We start from the raw sequence: 18931 nt of genomic DNA, 5'->3' as shown, positions 1-18931 counted from the left end.
TCATATCTAACGCGGTTTTAGTAAATTAAATGGTTCTTCTCGGGCGAAGAGAGAGAGCGAGAGAGAGACAGTGTATATTAATAATGCACGAAGTTTTGTATGATGGAAATCTCTACTGTTGACTTGTCGAGCTTCTTTCGATCTTCTTCAGCAATTTGTTTTAAGCTAAGGAGAAATAATCACACGTCTACCATGTGTGTGCTTATATCGAAAAAAAAACGAGCTTTATTTGGCCCAACGACTATATTACAATCTTATGATACAGTAAACATTTAAAACCGGGATAAAACGATAACGTTGTACATCGATTTTTATAAATCAGGCGGCAAGTCGAGTATTGAGTATCATCAGAGAAATGCGGGCTGTGTGTTACTAGATATAAGTTCATATCTTCTCTTCGTCCCTTGCCTTAATGATAATAGATCAATCGACTGCAACCGAGCCTAATAACCAGGTGCGATCGTTGTCGAACACAATACGTATAAGATAATCTTATTTCTGTATCACGTGTACATGAATTTTGCGTGTAAGTACGTATGTATATGCCTATGCAGCGTTTAAGAATATCTTTCAATGCTTTTTGTCCATCTCCTTTTTTTTCTCATTTATTTATTTACTCGGGAAAGACAGCGTAAATTATCCGAACACGAGAATGTTGATATATGTTTTGCTATAATAATAGATTTACGCCTCTTTCTGATTACGCGTCCTCGATTTTCCGTAAATCTTTATTACGAATGTGTGATGGCGTGTACATGTGATATATAATTATAATAATATTTTTTGTGTATTTCTACCTATATATAGACCATATTCTTAATATAAGAATGAATAATGTATACAATTCTTTTGCACATTTAACAAGTAATACTACTCAAGTGTGTCACACGCCGATTTTTTTTTAAGTGTGTACACACACATGTAGAACTTCGAAAAATATTTGTGTCGTATTTTTTTATTTTTGCTTATAAAGCGTTTTAAGAGTATAATAGGGACCACCCTCGAAATATTAACCTTCTCAACCCTGTACGTTATCCCGAATGGTTTTTGCACGAAAATACTATCTCTAGGAGTTTTTAGGGTTTTCTGGTCTGGTATTTTTACCAAAAATTGACGTGCATGGCCTAAAGGATTGTTATACATAGAATTGAGAAGGTTAATATTTCGAGGGTAGTTTCTACTCTTAAAACGCTTTATAAGCAGAAATAAAAAAACACGACACAAATATTTTTCAAAGTTCTACATGTGTGCATAGTTTCAAAAAAAATCGGCGTACGACATTTGGGCAGTGTTACTTGTAGGTACAACCCGGGGCCCTTTAACCGTTGTTACGTCGATGGGTCCGCTAAAAACATTGCGGCGAATCGGAAACGACGGAAACCAATCGATCAAAGGTGCCGACAGAGAGTGTCCCCCATCCCCATACTGGTTATACTGTGGACTGTGGACATGCTGAGCTGTCGCTGAGCACAGCGTGCGCGCCGTGCGCTGTCGTGCTAGCACGCTTGGTTAGCGGGGTATCGCGTTTGTCACCTGTCGGTTTTTCATTTGTACATAATATAAGAGAGAAGACTGACAATGTCGGAAGCACCGGCAATTGGAATTGACCTGGGCACCACGTACTCGTGCGTGGGTGTCTTCCAGCACGGGAAGGTCGAGATCATCGCCAACGACCAGGGCAACCGGACCACGCCGAGCTATGTGGCATTCACCGCCACCGAGAGGCTGATCGGCGACGCGGCGAAGAATCAGGTCGCCATGAACCCCAGCAACACCATCTTCGGTAAGTCGAGCTTTTGTTGTCACGTTTCGAAATTCCGGCGATATCGCTTGGCACTTTTGCGCCGTAATCGCGTTGGAAGGTCCCGCCCCGATAAGACTTTTACGCCATGTCTTTATTGATCTTAATTCGCCAACGTGTTGCTTCAATATTCAACTGGTGAAATATATCCAATATTAAACAGATAACCCTTACACTGATTGCAAGGAACGAGATGTATCGATTGAATTTCTTCGTAGATCCTTCAAGAAATAAATATGAAATTTTTTATGTTTAAATTTCTAAAAAACCGATGCTAAAATACACGAGAATGCACGGATGATTGATAGCGAGATATAACTTGCAGGTATAATTTGATATGCAGGATATATATATACAATTATTATAATTTTGAAACGATGCTGAAATTACGAGAATATTCGGATGATTAATAGCGAGATATAACTTGCTAGTATAATTTGGCGAGATACGCAATAATATCGTTAATATTTTGCGCTTTTCGTGGTAAATTTACGACGTCGCAAGCCTCGTATTGATTTGTTTTTTTAAGACGAAGAATTGTACGTTGTTTTTAAATTATTCGGCTTCGAGATCGATCGAACGTGAAACTTTCCGTGCTCGGAAGTCGAATTATCTCAATCGCGTTTTTTACTGCAGTTTTACTTGCGGTGATTTTGCCCGATACCACGGTGCATGCCTCTCTGTATGTGTGTGTGCAGCATTCGTTCGTACAAAATTTCCTTTTTCCCCGCTCCCGGCGCTCCCGCCTCCCGCCCATCCTTAACATTCTAGCCGAGCGTTTTGACATTTTATACATCGATACGATTTTGTATTGTGTTCTGCATATATGATGATTATTTTACGAATTTTTTTGATCTATTTTCACGGTTATAATTCGCGGTAAGTAGACTATTTTATGATTTTTCTTCTTACACAAAATTACCTTTGTACGAATTATATTGAAGTATTGGCAAATGTTAGACATTTCTGTTTTCCGGCTCGGCGATAATTCAACATTCCGCAACCATCACCTCCGTAATCCGACACAATCCACAGGATCCTCCTCTTCTCCATCTCATCGCACCGTATGCTTTAAGAGATGATTATATTGAAGAAATAGACAACTTACGAATCTTTATCATTTTTCTATAAAGATGCGAAGCGTCTGATCGGTCGTCGTTTCGACGATGCGACGGTGCAGAGCGACATGAAGCACTGGCCGTTCACGGTGGTCAGCGATGGTGGCAAACTAAAGATCGAGGTATCGTACAAGGGCGAGATGAAGACCTTTTTCCCCGAGGAGGTGTCTTCCATGGTTCTGACAAAGATGAAGGAGACCGCGGAGGCATATCTGGGCAAGACAATAACAAACGCCGTCATTACCGTGCCAGCTTATTTCAATGACTCTCAGAGGCAGGCGACAAAGGACGCCGGCGTTATTGCTGGCCTGAACGTCCTCAGGATAGTAAACGAGCCTACGGCCGCCGCGATAGCCTACGATCTCGATAAGAAGGCTGCGGGCGAGAAGAACGTCCTGATCTTCGACTTGGGCGGTGGTACCTTCGACGTGTCGATTCTGACGATCGAGGACGGCATCTTCGAGGTGAAATCCACTGCCGGCGACACGCATCTCGGCGGCGAAGACTTCGACAATCGAATGGTGACCTACTTCGTGCAGGAATTCAAGGAGAAGTACAAGAAGGACCTGAGCCCCAACAAGAGGGCTCTGAGACGCTTGAGGACCGCCTGCGAGAGGGCAAAGAGAACGTTGAGCTCGTCAACACAGGCGAGCATTGAGATCGACTCGTTGTTCAAGGGTATCGACTTTTACACGTCCATTACTAGGGCTAAATTTGAAGAACTCTGCGCTGATATGTTCAGAAGCACTCTCAAACCTGTAGAGAAGGCGCTCAGGGACGCGAAGATGGACAAGGCTCAAGTTCACAGCATTGTTCTAGTCGGTGGCTCTACTAGGATACCAATGATTCAGAAGCTACTTCAAGATTTCTTCAACGGCAAGGAACTAAACAAGTCGATCAATCCGGACGAGGCCGTTGCCTATGGCGCGGCAGTTCAGGCGGCAATTCTGCACTCCCGGTTGATTGTCCGGGAATTGTATGGGGACAAGTCCGAGGAGGTCCGAGAACTGCTTTGGCTGGACGTGACTCCGTTGTCGTTGGGTATCGAGACCGCCGGTGGCGTCATGACTGTCTTGATCAAGAGGAACACAACAATACCAACGAAACGGACCCGGACGTTCACCACGTACTCCGACAATCAACCGGGAGTGCTTATCCAGGTTTACGAAGGAGAGAGAGCGATAGCGAAGGATAACAACATTCTCGGCAAATTCGAGCTGACGGGTATACCTCCGGCGCCTAGGGGTGAACCGCAAATCGAAGTCACCTTCGATATCAACATTAATGGTAAGTTGTGATGATCCAAACATTAGTATTTTATATGTTAAATAATCTAAGATATTGATATCCGATTATTTGTTATTTAAGTAACGTTTTCTCTAATCCAATGTATTTTGTCTTGCAGGCATATTAAATGTCTCTGCGATCGAAAAATCTACGGGCAAAGAAAATAAGATCACGATTACCAACGACAAGGGTCGTTTGTCGAAAGAGGACATAGAATGCGTAATGTATAGGGAAGACCGGCGCTCGTTGGCACTGGCTTGTTACACATCTTCGGCTGGACCGCTGCCAGTGTATGCGAACGCGTACTCTCCGGAGTATGCGTCGTGGCCATCCTTCTCGTAGGGAAAGATCCGCTCGTCAATGTAATCCGGACGATATTGGTATATTAATAATGCACGAAGTTTTGTATGATGGAAATCTCTAGAGTTGACTTTTCAAGCTTTTTCCGATCTTCTTCAGCAATTTGTTTTAAGCTAAGGAGAAATAATCACACGTCTACCATGTGTGTGCTTATATCGAAAAAAAAAACGAGCTTTATTTGGCCCAACGACTATATTACAATCTTATGATACAGTAAACATTTAAAACCGGGATAAAACGATAACGTTGTACATCGATTTTTATAAATCAGGCGGCAAGTCGAGTATTGAGTATCATCAGAGAAATGCGGGCTGTGTGTTACGCGATATAAGTTCATATCTTCTCTTCGTCCCTTGCCTTAATGATAATAGATCAATCGACTGCAACCGAGCCTAATAACCAGGTGCGATCGTTGTCGAACACAATACGTATAAGTTAATCTTATTTCTGTGTCACGTGTACATGAATTTTGTGTGTAAGTACGTATGTATTCCTATGCAGCGTTTAAGAATATCTTTCAATGCTTTTTGTCCATCTCCTTTTTTTTCTCATTTATTTATTTACTCGGGAAAGGCAGCGTAAATTATCCGAACACGAGAGTGTTGATACATGTTTTGCTATAATAATAGATTTACGCCTCTTTCTGATTACGCGTCTCCGATTTTCCGTAAATCTTTATTACGAATGTGTGATGGCGTGTACATGTGATATATAACGTCTCTTAATGGTTTTATATTATTTCATATTTTACGCGAGTCTAGTAACCAGAGATTGCGTTTGAAAGGCTCGTGATACGATGTCGAAATGCATTGATTGCTTATGCTAACTTACGATTAATGTCTGCAAACGATTGCGTAATATGACTTAAACGTAATGGGAAGGACCTCGCAGTTTTGTCGAGTCGCCAAATGAATTTTTGGACATCGTGAGACATCTTGAAAATGATATTTCCCTATTACTTTAATATAAAGATGTAATATGCTTTGTACAAAAATATGACCAAATTAATTTAATCAACTTTCAAATAATAATTAACAAAATGGCAATTCACATACGCTCAAATTCCTCGTTTAGCTTGTACAATGGCTGATGAAGTGTACAAACGAAGAAAGAGATGATAGTGATTTAACCGCAACAAATATACTACAATGTATTGTAATATCTACATATAGATATTTTGCTGCACTTGTCTAAAGGTATAAAAGGTAATCGCACTGTGTATACATATTTGACGAATGAGTAAGTCGTCCTTTTTGGTCATGCCTAAAAACAAGTTAACGGAATGTTTGCGTTGGGAGGGAAAAAGAATCGTCGCCCGGTATTGCACGCCGCGACCGTCCCAATTAGCAAAGCGAGGCAACTGGACTGTAATAGCAGCAATGCGGCGTAATTCTCGTGGTTTTTACAATCGCATCATCCTTTTGTTAAGTCCGGGCAGGAGATTACGCCTTTGTATCGTTTTATGTAAGGATATAGAAGTATATTTAGCCTCGATCCACTCGAGATTGTCCCTCCAATAGCTTTCTTATCGCGTCCTGATTTTTCAATAAGAAGTTTAGTACGATACGATGATTTCCTCCGATTGAAATCGAACGGAATAGCGCCTTAGGATCTGCTATGATATGTAATCGCACTCCGACGAACAATTTCATTAGTTTCATGTAATTGGACTTAAAGAAACTATTGTATGACGATTATTTGTAATTATTGAACAGATATATTGTCGTTGAAATGAGAGATTCGATCGAAACTTTTGTGTAACAATGCAATTTATCTTGATAAACTTGAATAATTTTTATTGTTCTCTGAATGAAGTACGATTATTATTATATTCATATCATGAGAATTATAAAAAGAGAATTTTATGATGCATTCTTTAATAGTAATATTGTCAAGCGATTCAATGCTTTTATCATATTCTGATGTGTGATTATACAATGATGTATTTCGATAGGTAAATTATACCATTGTGAATACTATTTTAATCAAAATAACTGATTGAATTTTTGTTGTGAATTGATTGTTCTGACATAGTTGATCTAAAAGCCTTTGCTGAGTTTCATAAAATCACACATTTGTACAATTAAAAATTTTTGGATACCAAAGAAATTCATTTATTTAACGAATATTTATGATTTCTCAGTTCAGTTATTTCACACAAAGCATTGAAACGCTTCTTACTCGGTTTATTTCGGAATATTTTGTCGCCAACTTTGAATTCTTGCACATTAAGCGTAAATTTTTTCACATAGATATAAGCACTTCCAATAATTTTGTTTGTACCTCAAGACATCCAAAAAGACCTGTTCTATCATTGCGCTGATTGCGTTGCTTAATTGTGCTATTACACCTTACTCTTTTTTTTCCAGCTGCATTCGGAAATTCTTATCTGTGCAAGTACCGCGAGTAAAAATATGTTATGTCGCCACCTTCTAATTCGTTAAGTACACTTGTGCCCAAGTACATTCATCCAGAAAGTGCCCTGTATCTTAATATTTCGTCCATATTATAAAGTCAGTTATGGAACATCGATTTCCAATGTTACATGCTATGTGGAAATTACATGCTATGAAAAAAAAGGAATAAATTAAAACTTCCGTAATACATTAAATTAAATAAATTTGAGCTAAATATATTGACCATATTATTTTAACCTCGTTTTTGTATGTAAATTATAGTACTTTAAAATAAATTGAAGAAATAAATATATAATCCTATTTGCTCTTACATTAAATTAAAATACAGAAAGAGAGAGAGAGAGAGGGGGGGGGGGAATGAGTTATAAAATTGCAAATCGCGATATTTAGTATAATTGCTTTTCCGGGAAAGTTATTTTTCATGTGAATGGCTATATGTCATTTGTTATAAGCTGACTTTTTTTAACGCGGACAAAATACGGATTTAGCTTATTCTCGAGATATTTGTGTGTGCATTTATATCTATTGATAAGAGTTCCGTATTTTATCGCAAGTGCGTCACCGCGTTTTTTTTTTACATACGCGCCTCCGTCTGGATACTGTTACAATTGGTTCTTGCCGATACAATAAAAAGGTCGTTAATAAATTGAGAGTCCAATCGACTTTGTCATTTGACGTCATTACACGATAAAGACTACACTTGAAAAATGTCATCGGAAGCCCGTGGTGCAACGTTCGTGCCGAAAATGGCCGTTGGCGTTGCCATAGGCGCGGTCTCGCCCATCGGTCGGGTTGTGCTTGCGTTGGAAGTGGTTATCGCCGTTGTTAACGTCGTCGTCGTTATCACCGTCATGGTCGTCGTTATTGGGATGGTATTTGATACGTCTGATGTCGTCGGTACCTGCTGCAAATGTAATCAACTTTCATCTAAAACTCGATGCACGACAACACATCGCCGTATCTTACATTCAGAGAGAGAGAGAGAGAGAGAGAAGAGAGAGAAGAGAAAGAGAGAGAGTGCCGCCGTACTTTTCAAGGATATTTTGTATATAACGATAAATTTTTAAAATCAAATTTAATTGTTTGGAGAAAGATTGCGGCACCATATCAGAGGATTGTTGAACATGGTTGTCGGATACATCAGCATTCAAGCATAATGCAAGCTTGGCAGTAATAAAGCTTCTTGATATTCTTCAACGTTAAATCACCACTGATGATGATAGACTGTAATGGATCCCAAAAGGGATCGGGGATGACTCTTACCTCGTTGTAAAAGACTTCCTTCCCCTCTTCGACCGCAGGCAGCAACTCGTCTGTGGAATGGGGAGTCCTGGGGCTGGGCGTCGGGGCAACCACCTGTTGCTGTTGTTGCTGCAGTTGGTCCCGCTGCTTCGCCAGCCGGAGCTCCTGAATCACTTGGCGTTGCTCCTTGTCGTTCCTCTCCTTCTCGAGTCGACGCGCGCTGTAGCTACGGGACGAGGACGTCGAACTGTGAACCGACGCTAAGCTAGGACGGCGGGAACCTACGCGAGAAAGAGAACCACGTAGAGATATCAATGTATTCTCTAACGACCTTACTTTCTATGCTAGGAGAAATATAATATTGAAAAAGAAAGTAAGAGAATCTATATGTTATCCTAGATAATCTCTAATCTGAGCTATCTAAGACCGTAATTTCTAAGTGCGAAACTGTAATATATATTCTTGCCTTAAACAACGCGATAAATATTCGATGAAGCGGTGGGAGTGGAGGCTTGCGAAGAAATGTACTATAAATTGAATAATTGGGCATGTGAATAAGCTACGAGAACGGGAGTAAAAATAACAATGCATTCATTATTCAAATAAATAATAGTAGTAGAGGTTTAATAATAAAGGTAAATTTGAGGTACGTTTCTATTTTTCGGAAGAGAAAACTGAGATACTGAGATACATGCTAATCTTATTTAAAAAGATGCTAGATTTGTCTACGAAATGTTTTTGCTATAATTGTGTATTTCGAGACATAATTCTGTATGTAAAAATATATTCTGTAAAATAATGACTCGTGTATATGCCGTGTAAGTTGAGTTAAACGCAAGAAAATGGCACCGCATTTACGCAGACATTAAAAATACTTAATTGAATAAATAGCATGCGAAAGAATAACTTACAAATTAATGGAAAAAATTTTATACAAAGAACTTTGCAATCTTTGCATATTGTGTGTATGTATCATTATATTTTACTGAAATTAAAAAAATGCGTAAATTTAATTGATAGAAACAGTGACTGAAACACCTGAAAGTACGTGATCGCAAGGCTCTTATCGAGATGTATTTTTACAATGATATACACATATTTAAGAAGTAAGTTTTTGACGTAGAAAATACGTAAGCTGAGCTGGCAAAGCAAACTATTCTAAAAAAATATTACATATATTATTTTGGTGTGTAGGGATATAGTTTTCCGGTAAGAATATTCAAAATGTAATCGACTGATTAAACATTTGCTCTTCTACTAGTATTAATTTTATAAAGAATAGTATAGTCTTATGAGTTGTAACATCTACCGAGAAACTGGTCCCTAATTGTATACATTGTCGACGCGATATATTTATACGTACGTGTGTGTGTGTGTGTGTGTGTGTGTGTGTAATTGCGCGTGTGCAGCGAGCTAGCTAGTGCGTAAGGATTTCGTGTCTCTATGTGTCTTACCAGAAAAAGATTCACTTGTAAACGAGCAACGAAATCGGCCGCTGCTATCTTGCTATCTCGTAACACACTTGTGATACATTTTATTCGCAATTTTATTTTCATTTAATGCAGACTTGCTGCCTGCACGATTTTCTTTGAGATATTATTTTATGCACATAATATAACAACTCATTTATTAATTATTTTATCTAAGATTGGCAGCCAAGGAAGCACACTTTAATTTCTTAGTTTTAGGAAGAAAGAAAACGTACTGTGAATTGTACTGATACATGTATATATACATATACATATTATATTAATACGATTCTTGTTAACTGCATTTAATTATCCTTATATCATCGTGTATATATATACGATTGGCATCTGAAGAAATGCGTGAACAGTAATTAATAATTGTGTTACAATGATGTAAAAATTACCAAATGCAAGTTAACAAGAACAGTTAATTACTGTATCCAAAGCTGCGAAGTTTTCTTTCGTATTCAGATGATATTAAACGTGGAACGACCATTAAATTTGTCCAGCGATTAAAACGCGTTATGGACATACAGACGAGATTACCAAGAGCCGGGATTTCGGATGAAACACGGATATCTAATACAGCCATCGACAACAGTTAGTTACCATGACCATGTAACAGCAACAGCGACAATGACATGATTTGGTATGAAGCATCGTTGCTACCGTCATCATCAATCGTCACTATAAAATAATCTTCCTTTCGCAATTACACCACCGTTGCCAGCACAAGAAGCGAATTGCATTGACGAACATAGAGGAAGTGTAAAAGATAAATGGAGAAGTATATGTGAAGAGAGAAAGAATAGAGAGAAAGAGAGAGAGAAAGAGAGAGAGAGAAAGAGAGAGAGAGAAAGAAGAGAGAGAGAGTTAGATGATAGATAGTTACACATATGTAGTGACGACGGAGACACGTGAATCTGTCACTGCTAGGATAACACTTGTTTGAATGAACACAGCGATAATGATACCGACAACAATGTTCCTCGACGAAGGCAGGCGGCGTATTCTTTGGGTCATGTTTATGTCACTTATACGAGCCACGTAAACGCAAATCGAATTTCACGATTATCCAATGTAGATCGATAAGCAAGTACGGAGACAGAGCGAACGTCAAAGAGAGGTATGAAACGTATTTTTACGACAGGATGTGAGACACCCAAAGAGCGATAGAGAGGCAGAAAGAGACAGAAAGAAAGAGAGAGAGAGAGAGAGAGAGAGAGACGAGATCGTCTACCGAGGCCGTCGGTCGATCCCTCGGCCACGTCACTAAGGGTACGTCGGTGCTTGTTGTTGCCGTCCTTGGTCGCCTGCAGGTGACACGATATAAGCAAGATAGCGGCGGCCCGTGCCGCACCTGCTCTGGACGCCGGTACCAGGGGTCCGCGGCTACCGCCGCTGCTGGGCCTCCTGGTGAACGCGCAGTTGAGGGGCCCGGCACTGTTGCTCCGCTGGCTCGATCGCGACGACGGCCGTCCGTGCAGCGTCAACGGGATGCCTGCGAAATTTATTTTCGGGGGAGTTATTTCCGCATATGGAGATGTGGCGATACGGGCCATGGACGGCGCTTAATGGCCTTTAGCTTTCTCACACTTCGCGGACGTGATGGACGTTTCGTTTGACCTTTCGGACGAGATACGCCGCGCCGCGCCGGCGAGCTGCTTGTTCGACTATTTGTACGAGATATATATTTCTAATGCTGTCCGTTTACTACGTCTGATATACGTTACGTACGCTGATACGACAATATATTGCTTGGCGCGATTCAATATTTTTCCGTATAGGACACGATTATGTATAAGCAGAATAAAATTGCAGAAATTATTTTCGTTCAAAACAAAAATAAAGGAGGTGAGTGATTGCGTCGATATCTCTTTTATGAAATATTTTTAAAAACTATCGTTGTGGAAAGATCCATGAGAACGAGAGAATTGCTCTTTTTGTTATATTATTTTGGGATAGGTAGGAAAATATATTTAACTTTTCATCCCGTGCGCAGGAATGCTGCGCTTTATATTTCTTGCACAGTTTTCTTAAGATCTCGTTTGATTTCCTTGCTGCATCTGGTTTCTTTGAAGTATAGTTTGATGTGTGACGTCGTAAGTAACGAAGTGAGACAAGAATAGATATCTCTCTTTAGAATATACTATGCACCGTATCGATATATAGATATATCTTCTATTGATTTCGCGGAAGCGAAAGTAGGTTCTCCACGAAGGGGAAGAATTATTATTGTCGAATTTGCGCATTTCGTGTGAAAACGTTCTAAATTGTGCAGTTTCAGAAAAATTATAAAGATGAGTAATTTGTTTGTATTTTGTTCGAAATAGCAATAGCAAATTATAATTTCCTTCTGTATATTTATAAATTCTACATAATCTGTTACTTTTTAAAAAATATAAAAAAATATTAAATTATAAACTTATGAGTGACGCATTAATTCCGTATAATAATTTACAGTTTCATAAACTCTCGGCTTTTTCTACTCAGAATAAATGTTTTTAATTTGAAGGGAAAGATTGAAACATATTACGCAAGATTATGCGTAGGCGCGTGTTCGTGAAAATTATATATTATATTCCTCATAAAATGAAATAATCTAAATTTATCTAAATAATCACGCTGCTGTCATATTAGTTATAACACAAATATTCTAGCTATAAGTTTTAATTTCCTTTATTTTGAAAAGTGAGGATTATCTTAACGCGCATGTTTAACAAATAATTCATAAGGGAAATCCCCAGATTGACGTTGCGATTGACGTCTCTCCAGAGTTGATATTTTTTTCATGATTGCGATATTTACACGGGACTTCCCCTCTTGCAGAATGTCGAGATTAATCGGTCATTACTTACCAGTATCACTGGAAAACAGCATGGGTGGCGCATGATTGGCATTGGCGTAATGCCGCGGCCTTGAATACCTCGCCCGGCTGAATAGTTTGAGCACGAAGCATATCATCCCCGTAAAGATGGCTATCCCCGATGCTATGCAGAGTAGGGTCGGAAGGTCTGTAGTTATCAGCACCAGATCTATCGGGTCAGATTACAACGAATTAAAGGAGGACATAGCACGATAACTCGCGGATCGATATTAAAATATATTTCCTTCGCTTTAATGACAAATTTATTTCAGTATTTATGGTAATCAGCTGAGTATGTTAAACATTAAAACGATAAATGTTAATGTTATTTATACTACAAAATAAATGATAGTAATTATTAGGTCTGTTCGTTTTCGCTGCACTTCTGAACTAGTGCAACATAGTGCAATAAGTTAGAACGAAACAAATATATGTTTTTTCATTCTAACTTATTGCACTAGTTCAGAAGTGCAGCGAAAACGAACATCGATTTATAAAAGTCTTATAGAAATCTTGAACGGGGGTGATTGAGACAAATATCGGGGATAAATGGCATACCCTCCGCGCAGAAAACCTTCTTGTTAGGCCTGGACAGAGCAACCCTGTGATATCCCTCCTCGCAATCGCATACCGCATTGTGTTGAACTTGCGTGCACGTCGAATGTTGATCCGCAAAAGTGCACGTCGCACGATAGAAGCACTGTTCTCCGAGTTTTTTGGCTGAAAGCAAGAATCGATAGCTCGTATTTACTTATTGAGGAAGACATCTTTTATTCAGTAGGAATTTAATCAAAGTTTCAAAGTTCCATACATAAGATAGATTCAATCTTTTCTCAAATTGTCGACAAAATCCCGTTCTTCCAATTTAGACAGTCTTGTATTTTTATATTGCGCCATGAAATGATGTTTGTTATGATGTATGTTTTTATCATTTTAAAATTTCTTGCGTTTTGATATAATATTAGGCAAACGTTTTATCGTTTTAGAAATTCATTTACGGTTTCTCGCGCTTTTATCTAACGCTCGTTGTATAAAATAAACGAGTGCACAAAGTCTTTTTATGCCGTCGGACTTCATTCAGGCTATCAGGAGCGCGCGAACATTTATTTTCACCGACCGTTACCATGGAAGTTATGATATCGGAACGACCTACTTGTTAGGCATGAGGGTAACTAGTCTCGCTAGCTTTTACATACGTTTGGCACATCCCTTGGTAGGCCCGAGACGAACGGGGTACAACTTTTCGCACTCGCAGAGGCCAGTGATTGAATCGCAGAACACGTGCTGTAGCTCGGCATTGCACACGACGTCGCGGTCGCAAGGCGAGCCCAAGTATCGTCCTTTTTCTGCAAAAAGTCACATAAGTATTTAAATTTCTGTTTCAAACATTAAATAATATTTCGATACACAGAGAATAATAATCATAGCTTCTGATGATACATACACGGTTAAAATTAATTATAAAATCGAGAATTTTATATTTGTTAGTTTCTCGCGCTAATACAGTCTGAAATTATTATGGGTTATTCTTCCTGCAATATAGTCTTATAGTGTTGCGACATAAAATTTTCTTTATTAGTGAAACAAATTTAGAATGCTTTACCTTCACTTGATTTATGATACATTTAATTTTATTAGTTTTTAGTTAATCTAAAAGTATTTAAATATTTCTCCACTGATATCTGTTATTAGTATAAAGATAGAGGGCTAATTCAGCTCTGTGTATTTTTGATAATGAATTTTTACGTTCGCTTGTATGTGTATTTCGATAATTTTTGCAATAGTACGATTAAAATGTGAATTTCGAAGCAACGCAAGTGATCCTAAATTCTGCAATTTATTAATTCAATTGCGGACTTTAAATCTAATTGGCGCAGCACGCCAACTTATTTGTTATGAGTTCACTGTCAGGTTATTGTAACAGTATCGTACTGTATCCTCTGTTGCTTTCGCAGCAGTAGCCCAGATGATAATTCCCTTCGGCTAACTCCCTTTGGCACGTTTTCAAACTGCATTGTGTGGCAATACAGCGATAATGTAAACGGTTATAAATTTCATAATCGAGTATTCCCTAAAACGCCGATATATTTTCCACAGACATTTAAATTACATAAATAAATTTCCTCATTAAAAATTGTACCTACTGATGAAAAGATTAATTCTTTTATTACAAATAAATATATCATGAATAAGCTACAAAGCTTTTTTTTGAGTCCGCAAATCCAGTATTCTTAATTCGTTAATATACTTTATTTCATACTCTAATAATAACATATGTATCTTTATTTATTTATATTATAAATATATAGATATCTTTATTTATAATCGCTTACGGTGCGCTTCTCGATCGTCTCGGGCTATTCGGATCAGCGCACAAATCGCTTATTTAATGACAACGACAGTCGTGCGTGATAAATGCGCTTTGTGTCATTTAGCGTCGCCATGGACGCGTATGCAGCTGCAGAAATTTCAATATTACAGTACTCATTGTCCTGCGGATAATAGCGCCCGTGCGACGTAGTCGCCGGTGTGCCGTTTCGCGATGATCGCGTACTCTTTTAGTTTTACGGTTGAAAATGCGCGGCTTTGAATGTATTTCTTTAGCAGGCCGCAAGTAATTTTATACTGATTAAGGTTCATTGCACGTACGCGTTACTGCTACGTCGCGTGCGCTTTATCGCTCCCTCATCGAGCGAAAATTTAGATTCGCGTGATTTCAACGGAGAGTTCAACGGAAAGTTTTAATAACGTCTGATGGATTAGCACGTGCAGCTATATTAAGTGTAATTAAGAAATTATGCGTTCGATCATTAAAATTATCTTGGATCGTATTGGTTAAATAGAAATTATGGAAAGTTCCAAAAAGCGTGCTAAATCAAGTAAAGATATTTTAATATTCAATAAGCATATTTATGCCGCTTGCTGCGTCATTATTTTCATGTAATAATTCACTTCTATTATCAACCGGATTACATCTATTAATTTAGAAATTGAGTAAATTTGAAACGGCAGTAAGCTTTCGTCTCTTTTTATCATTTATCAATTTCCGTGTTATGACTAACTATATACGGCTAAGTTGTACTCTTCATGCTAACCTATTCCGTCCGATTGCACCTTTCATGTCGAAAAGATGAGCACGATGAATGAAGGAATTGAAGGAGTAAAAAATTTACGCCAACAATGCGCTATCATTTTCGTTAAGCTACATCCTCGCGGTAAGCTCCACTTTCAAAAGAGAACGAACGCATGCACAATGTGCGGTGCAATTGACACACTCGAGCCTGGAGAGCGGAGCTTGCAGCATCCATTAAAATCAATACCGACGGCATGCTTGGCGCGAAAATCAAGAAGAAGAACGCGTTTCCTTCTTGCTTAAATCGACGCCTGCGCTAAGACCAATCGCTGGAGGCACTTTCCGCCTTCTTTAGAACGTAAATATAGCGCGTTAGGTGTTTTAATACAAAATCGGAAAGAGATAAACATAAAAAGAAAGTAAAACGTAAAACTAAATGGACGCCACGCGATAAAAGTCAGGGTTTTTATTGGAGCGAGAGAAATGAGCGCGATATGATACAATATTTAATAAAATTTTACGTGACTTTAATAAAGCATTTAATAAAGACCAATCAGTGTGATTTTTTAAAATAGAATAGAAATAATAATTGCAATTGAATTAAAAAATATTGCTTCTAGGAAAATACATTTTTGCTATAATTTTTAGCAGCCTCTATAAAACTATTTTTATAGAGAAAAGCCATATTTTACATGGCTTACTTGAAAAAAATAGAAATTATATTTTTTATACAAAAATTGATGATAATGTATTCGGGAACGAAGATACGTGCTTTAATGGATGAATATTCTCGAGGAAAGTGTTTGCACATTATGGAGCAGGCGCGAACAGGGAGAACCTTGAGATATATCCTTCGCTCGATCGTTATTGTCTTACGTGAAATAAGAGCATTATCGTGTCTAATTGCAAGACGAATATGCTTCGTTTGCAAATTATGTTTGTTTGCAAATTAATTATTGAATAAATTTGAGCGCAATTATTATTAAATCTGATATCTTATGCTTGCTTCTTTTTATAGCATGCCTTTCTCGTGCTCTTACCTAATTTTTCTCATTCCGAATACATCTCATTTACATTTCCACAAACAATTTCTTGACAATTGTAAAATAACGCTTTGCCAACAATTTGATTTAACAATTAACTTTTTAAGAACTTGGCATTATCTCCTTACATCTTTTTATTAGTTTTTCTATTTACTTGATAATTCGGCAAATAAGCAGAAAGAAATTTTTAATTTCACAGATTATTATTTTTAGGATACTTTCTCAGAATATACTTTTTCTTAAAATATAACAGACATATAAAGAATACGAAGAAAGAAAAATAAGAAATATTTAATATATTTAGCAATAGTTTCGTTAAAAGTTTTCTTCATGACGTTTCACGAATATTACATGATAATATAAAAATAGATATTGATCAATGTATCATAAGCATTATTTGAATAATCCTTTCGTGCTTTTACAATATTTTGCAATAGAGATTAATATGACAATAACGATAATATTTAATTTTTGTACTGATTGTACGTGTCAACTATTTTTCTTAGATTTTAAGAAATGATAAATTTATGCATCAAGGATGCTATATCTCGGTAAATTTAAACGACGTCTAAACGATTTCATCTTCGCCGACATCACCTAGGCAACGAACTAGCATCACAATGTACATCGAGCTATCCTGTAAGTGCTGGCTTCCAGGTCTTCCTTCCTCAAAACGTTCGATACTATAATCGTCGATAGCAGCGACCCTTTCACCCCACAAATTATAATACTCACGTATCATTCATCAGTCGTTCAGATCGGAAATTCTGATTGACGTTTCGATAGAGATAGACTCGGAAAAAAACTCCATTTTCGACGTGACGAATCGCTTGAGAGTTCGCCGAATTATCGAATTTATTTTAAGTGCCAACCATCGCCGCGGCGCCGGTCATCTCCGTGGAACGTATACGGTTATTCTCCTGCCATCGATTGCCATTGTCGTCGTACGAACCGTGCCCTAACTCACCCGCGGTAATATTTCTATCGAACCAGTCCTCGAGGTCGCCATTGCCGGTGGATATCTGCTCGTCCTCGTAGACCTCGGCGTCGTCGTCGAGATAGCTGGACTCGTGCGCCGCCGCATTATTATCACCTGCCGACTGTTTTCGAGTCCGGTTTATTGTCTGCTGGCTGGTGCAGGGCGCAGGTATCAGGAAGACGACGAGGCAAATCAGCAGGAGCCAGCAGCAGCAGCAGCAGCAGGAGGTCAGTCTCAGGGCGGAGGGAAGCGCGCTCATCGCCCCCGCGGCGCGAATCAACCCCCGAAACCGACCACCGACGGCGCATCGACATCCTTCCCCGTCGCCTGCACTCCCCTCCCTCCCTCCCGCCCTCCCGACCTCCCCGGCGCACCCTCGCGTCGTCGATGCCCCAGGGAGAAGCGCCTTACGTCGCGTTCGTCGCGCGTCCGTCTACGTGCGTCTGTATATCCCCTACGTGACGGCGTAATAAGCGTTATTACTACTGCGAGCGCCCGCACGCGAGCGTACGCGGAGCGTACCGCTCGGACGGCAAGGCTCCGCCGTAATTTATCAGCACGTCCGTATTTTTGAGCACTGCACAAACGAGCACCACGAGGAGACGTCGACCGTTTCGGGACCGCTCGAAACCGCTCCACCTCGTTCACTGAACGGTCCTCGCGGGGTAAGAGCGAGGACGGACGCGGCTGCAGCTGCGCGCGACCGCTACTCCGACTCGCCCCGCTTCTTCCTCGCTTCGCCGTCGTGTCGGTCCACGCCACGTCGATCGAGAACACGGGGTTAGTCGCCGTGGGTCTCTCTCTCCGGGGAGAGAGCCGGGACGGCGGATGCATGTATGCTCATTAGTTCATCGGTCAGGCTGACGACACCGGTTTGCTCTCCTTTCTCTTCCCCCGCTGAGACTCTCCGTCGCACTTTTCCGGAAAGCAACTCGCGTCGGGAAGAATCCTTTTCACGAATTCACCTGGCGCCACGAGTGAGCGTATAATCGGTTTGCCGAGTGTTAAGTTGCGGCAATTCGCCGTAATCGATTCGTGTTTCGAGGGGGGAAAGGAATATAAAGGCATACGTGAGACCAGCACACCTCCGGCCTTCGGTTGGAGTTAAGTCTTATCGCGGAATGAAGTTTCGCTGCCTTATCGTCAGCGGACATCTGTTGGTAGCACAAGTCCAGAACTGGGGCAGTAATTACAGTCTAAAGGAGGTGACCGATATATTGCGGCCACACATGCCGAAAATGTCTCGAGAATTTCATTATCATTGAACGGTTGTAAA

General features: G+C 39.5%; 2 protein-coding genes across 4 annotated transcripts; one reads left to right on the top strand and one right to left on the bottom strand.

The window, feature by feature from the left end:
• Nucleotides 1-7199, top strand: LOC139778724 (heat shock 70 kDa protein cognate 4-like). Its single transcript, XM_071716800.1, has 3 exons — nt 1-1783; nt 2935-4206; nt 4325-7199. The coding sequence occupies exons 1-3, from the start codon at nt 1579-1581 to the stop codon at nt 4546-4548; spliced, it is 1701 nt and encodes a 566-aa protein (XP_071572901.1). The 5' UTR covers nt 1-1578; the 3' UTR covers nt 4549-7199.
• Nucleotides 4710-18892, bottom strand: LOC139778729 (uncharacterized). 3 transcript variants are annotated; one of them, XM_071716814.1, is made up of 7 exons: nt 17644-18892; nt 13757-13906; nt 13119-13280; nt 12553-12729; nt 10935-11195; nt 8247-8506; nt 4710-7887 (listed from the first exon to the last, which is right to left on the bottom strand). In XM_071716814.1, exons 1-7 carry the CDS (start codon nt 17912-17914, stop codon nt 7678-7680), a joined length of 1491 nt encoding a protein of 496 aa, XP_071572915.1. In that variant the 5' UTR covers nt 17915-18892; the 3' UTR covers nt 4710-7677. The 3 variants fall into 3 exon arrangements, with proteins under 3 accessions (XP_071572915.1, XP_071572917.1, XP_071572918.1); XM_071716816.1 differs by having other exon boundaries at nt 11055-11195; XM_071716817.1 differs by lacking the exon at nt 8247-8506.
• Between the last annotated feature and the right edge of the window lie 39 nt (nt 18893-18931).

Source organism: Temnothorax nylanderi, unplaced genomic scaffold (assembly GCF_030848795.1).
Source record: "Temnothorax nylanderi isolate EJ_2023f unplaced genomic scaffold, tnyl_v1.0 TNYL_tig0193_pilon, whole genome shotgun sequence".
Classification (NCBI taxonomy): Eukaryota; Metazoa; Arthropoda; class Insecta; order Hymenoptera; family Formicidae; genus Temnothorax; species Temnothorax nylanderi.
Note: the sequence above shows the minus strand (reverse complement) of the source record. Positions and strands in the feature narration are given on the sequence as shown.

Excerpts from the sequence above, each read along its gene's own strand:
- LOC139778729 (XM_071716814.1), bottom strand. The coding sequence starts at position 17,914 with ATGAGCGCGCTTCCCTCCGCCCTGAGACTGACCTCCTGCTGCTGCTGC. Across the intron at positions 13,281-13,756 it reads TACCAAGGGATGTGCCAAAC|CCAAAAAACTCGGAGAACAG; the intron begins GTATGTAAAAGC and ends TCTTGCTTTCAG. Across the intron at positions 12,730-13,118 it reads GAAGGTTTTCTGCGCGGAGG|ATCTGGTGCTGATAACTACA; the intron begins GTATGCCATTTA and ends CTGACCCGATAG.
- LOC139778724 (XM_071716800.1), top strand. The coding sequence starts at position 1,579 with ATGTCGGAAGCACCGGCAATTGGAATTGACCTGGGCACCACGTACTCG. Across the intron at positions 1,784-2,934 it reads CCCCAGCAACACCATCTTCG|ATGCGAAGCGTCTGATCGGT; the intron begins GTAAGTCGAGCT and ends TTTTCTATAAAG. Across the intron at positions 4,207-4,324 it reads CTTCGATATCAACATTAATG|GCATATTAAATGTCTCTGCG; the intron begins GTAAGTTGTGAT and ends TTTGTCTTGCAG.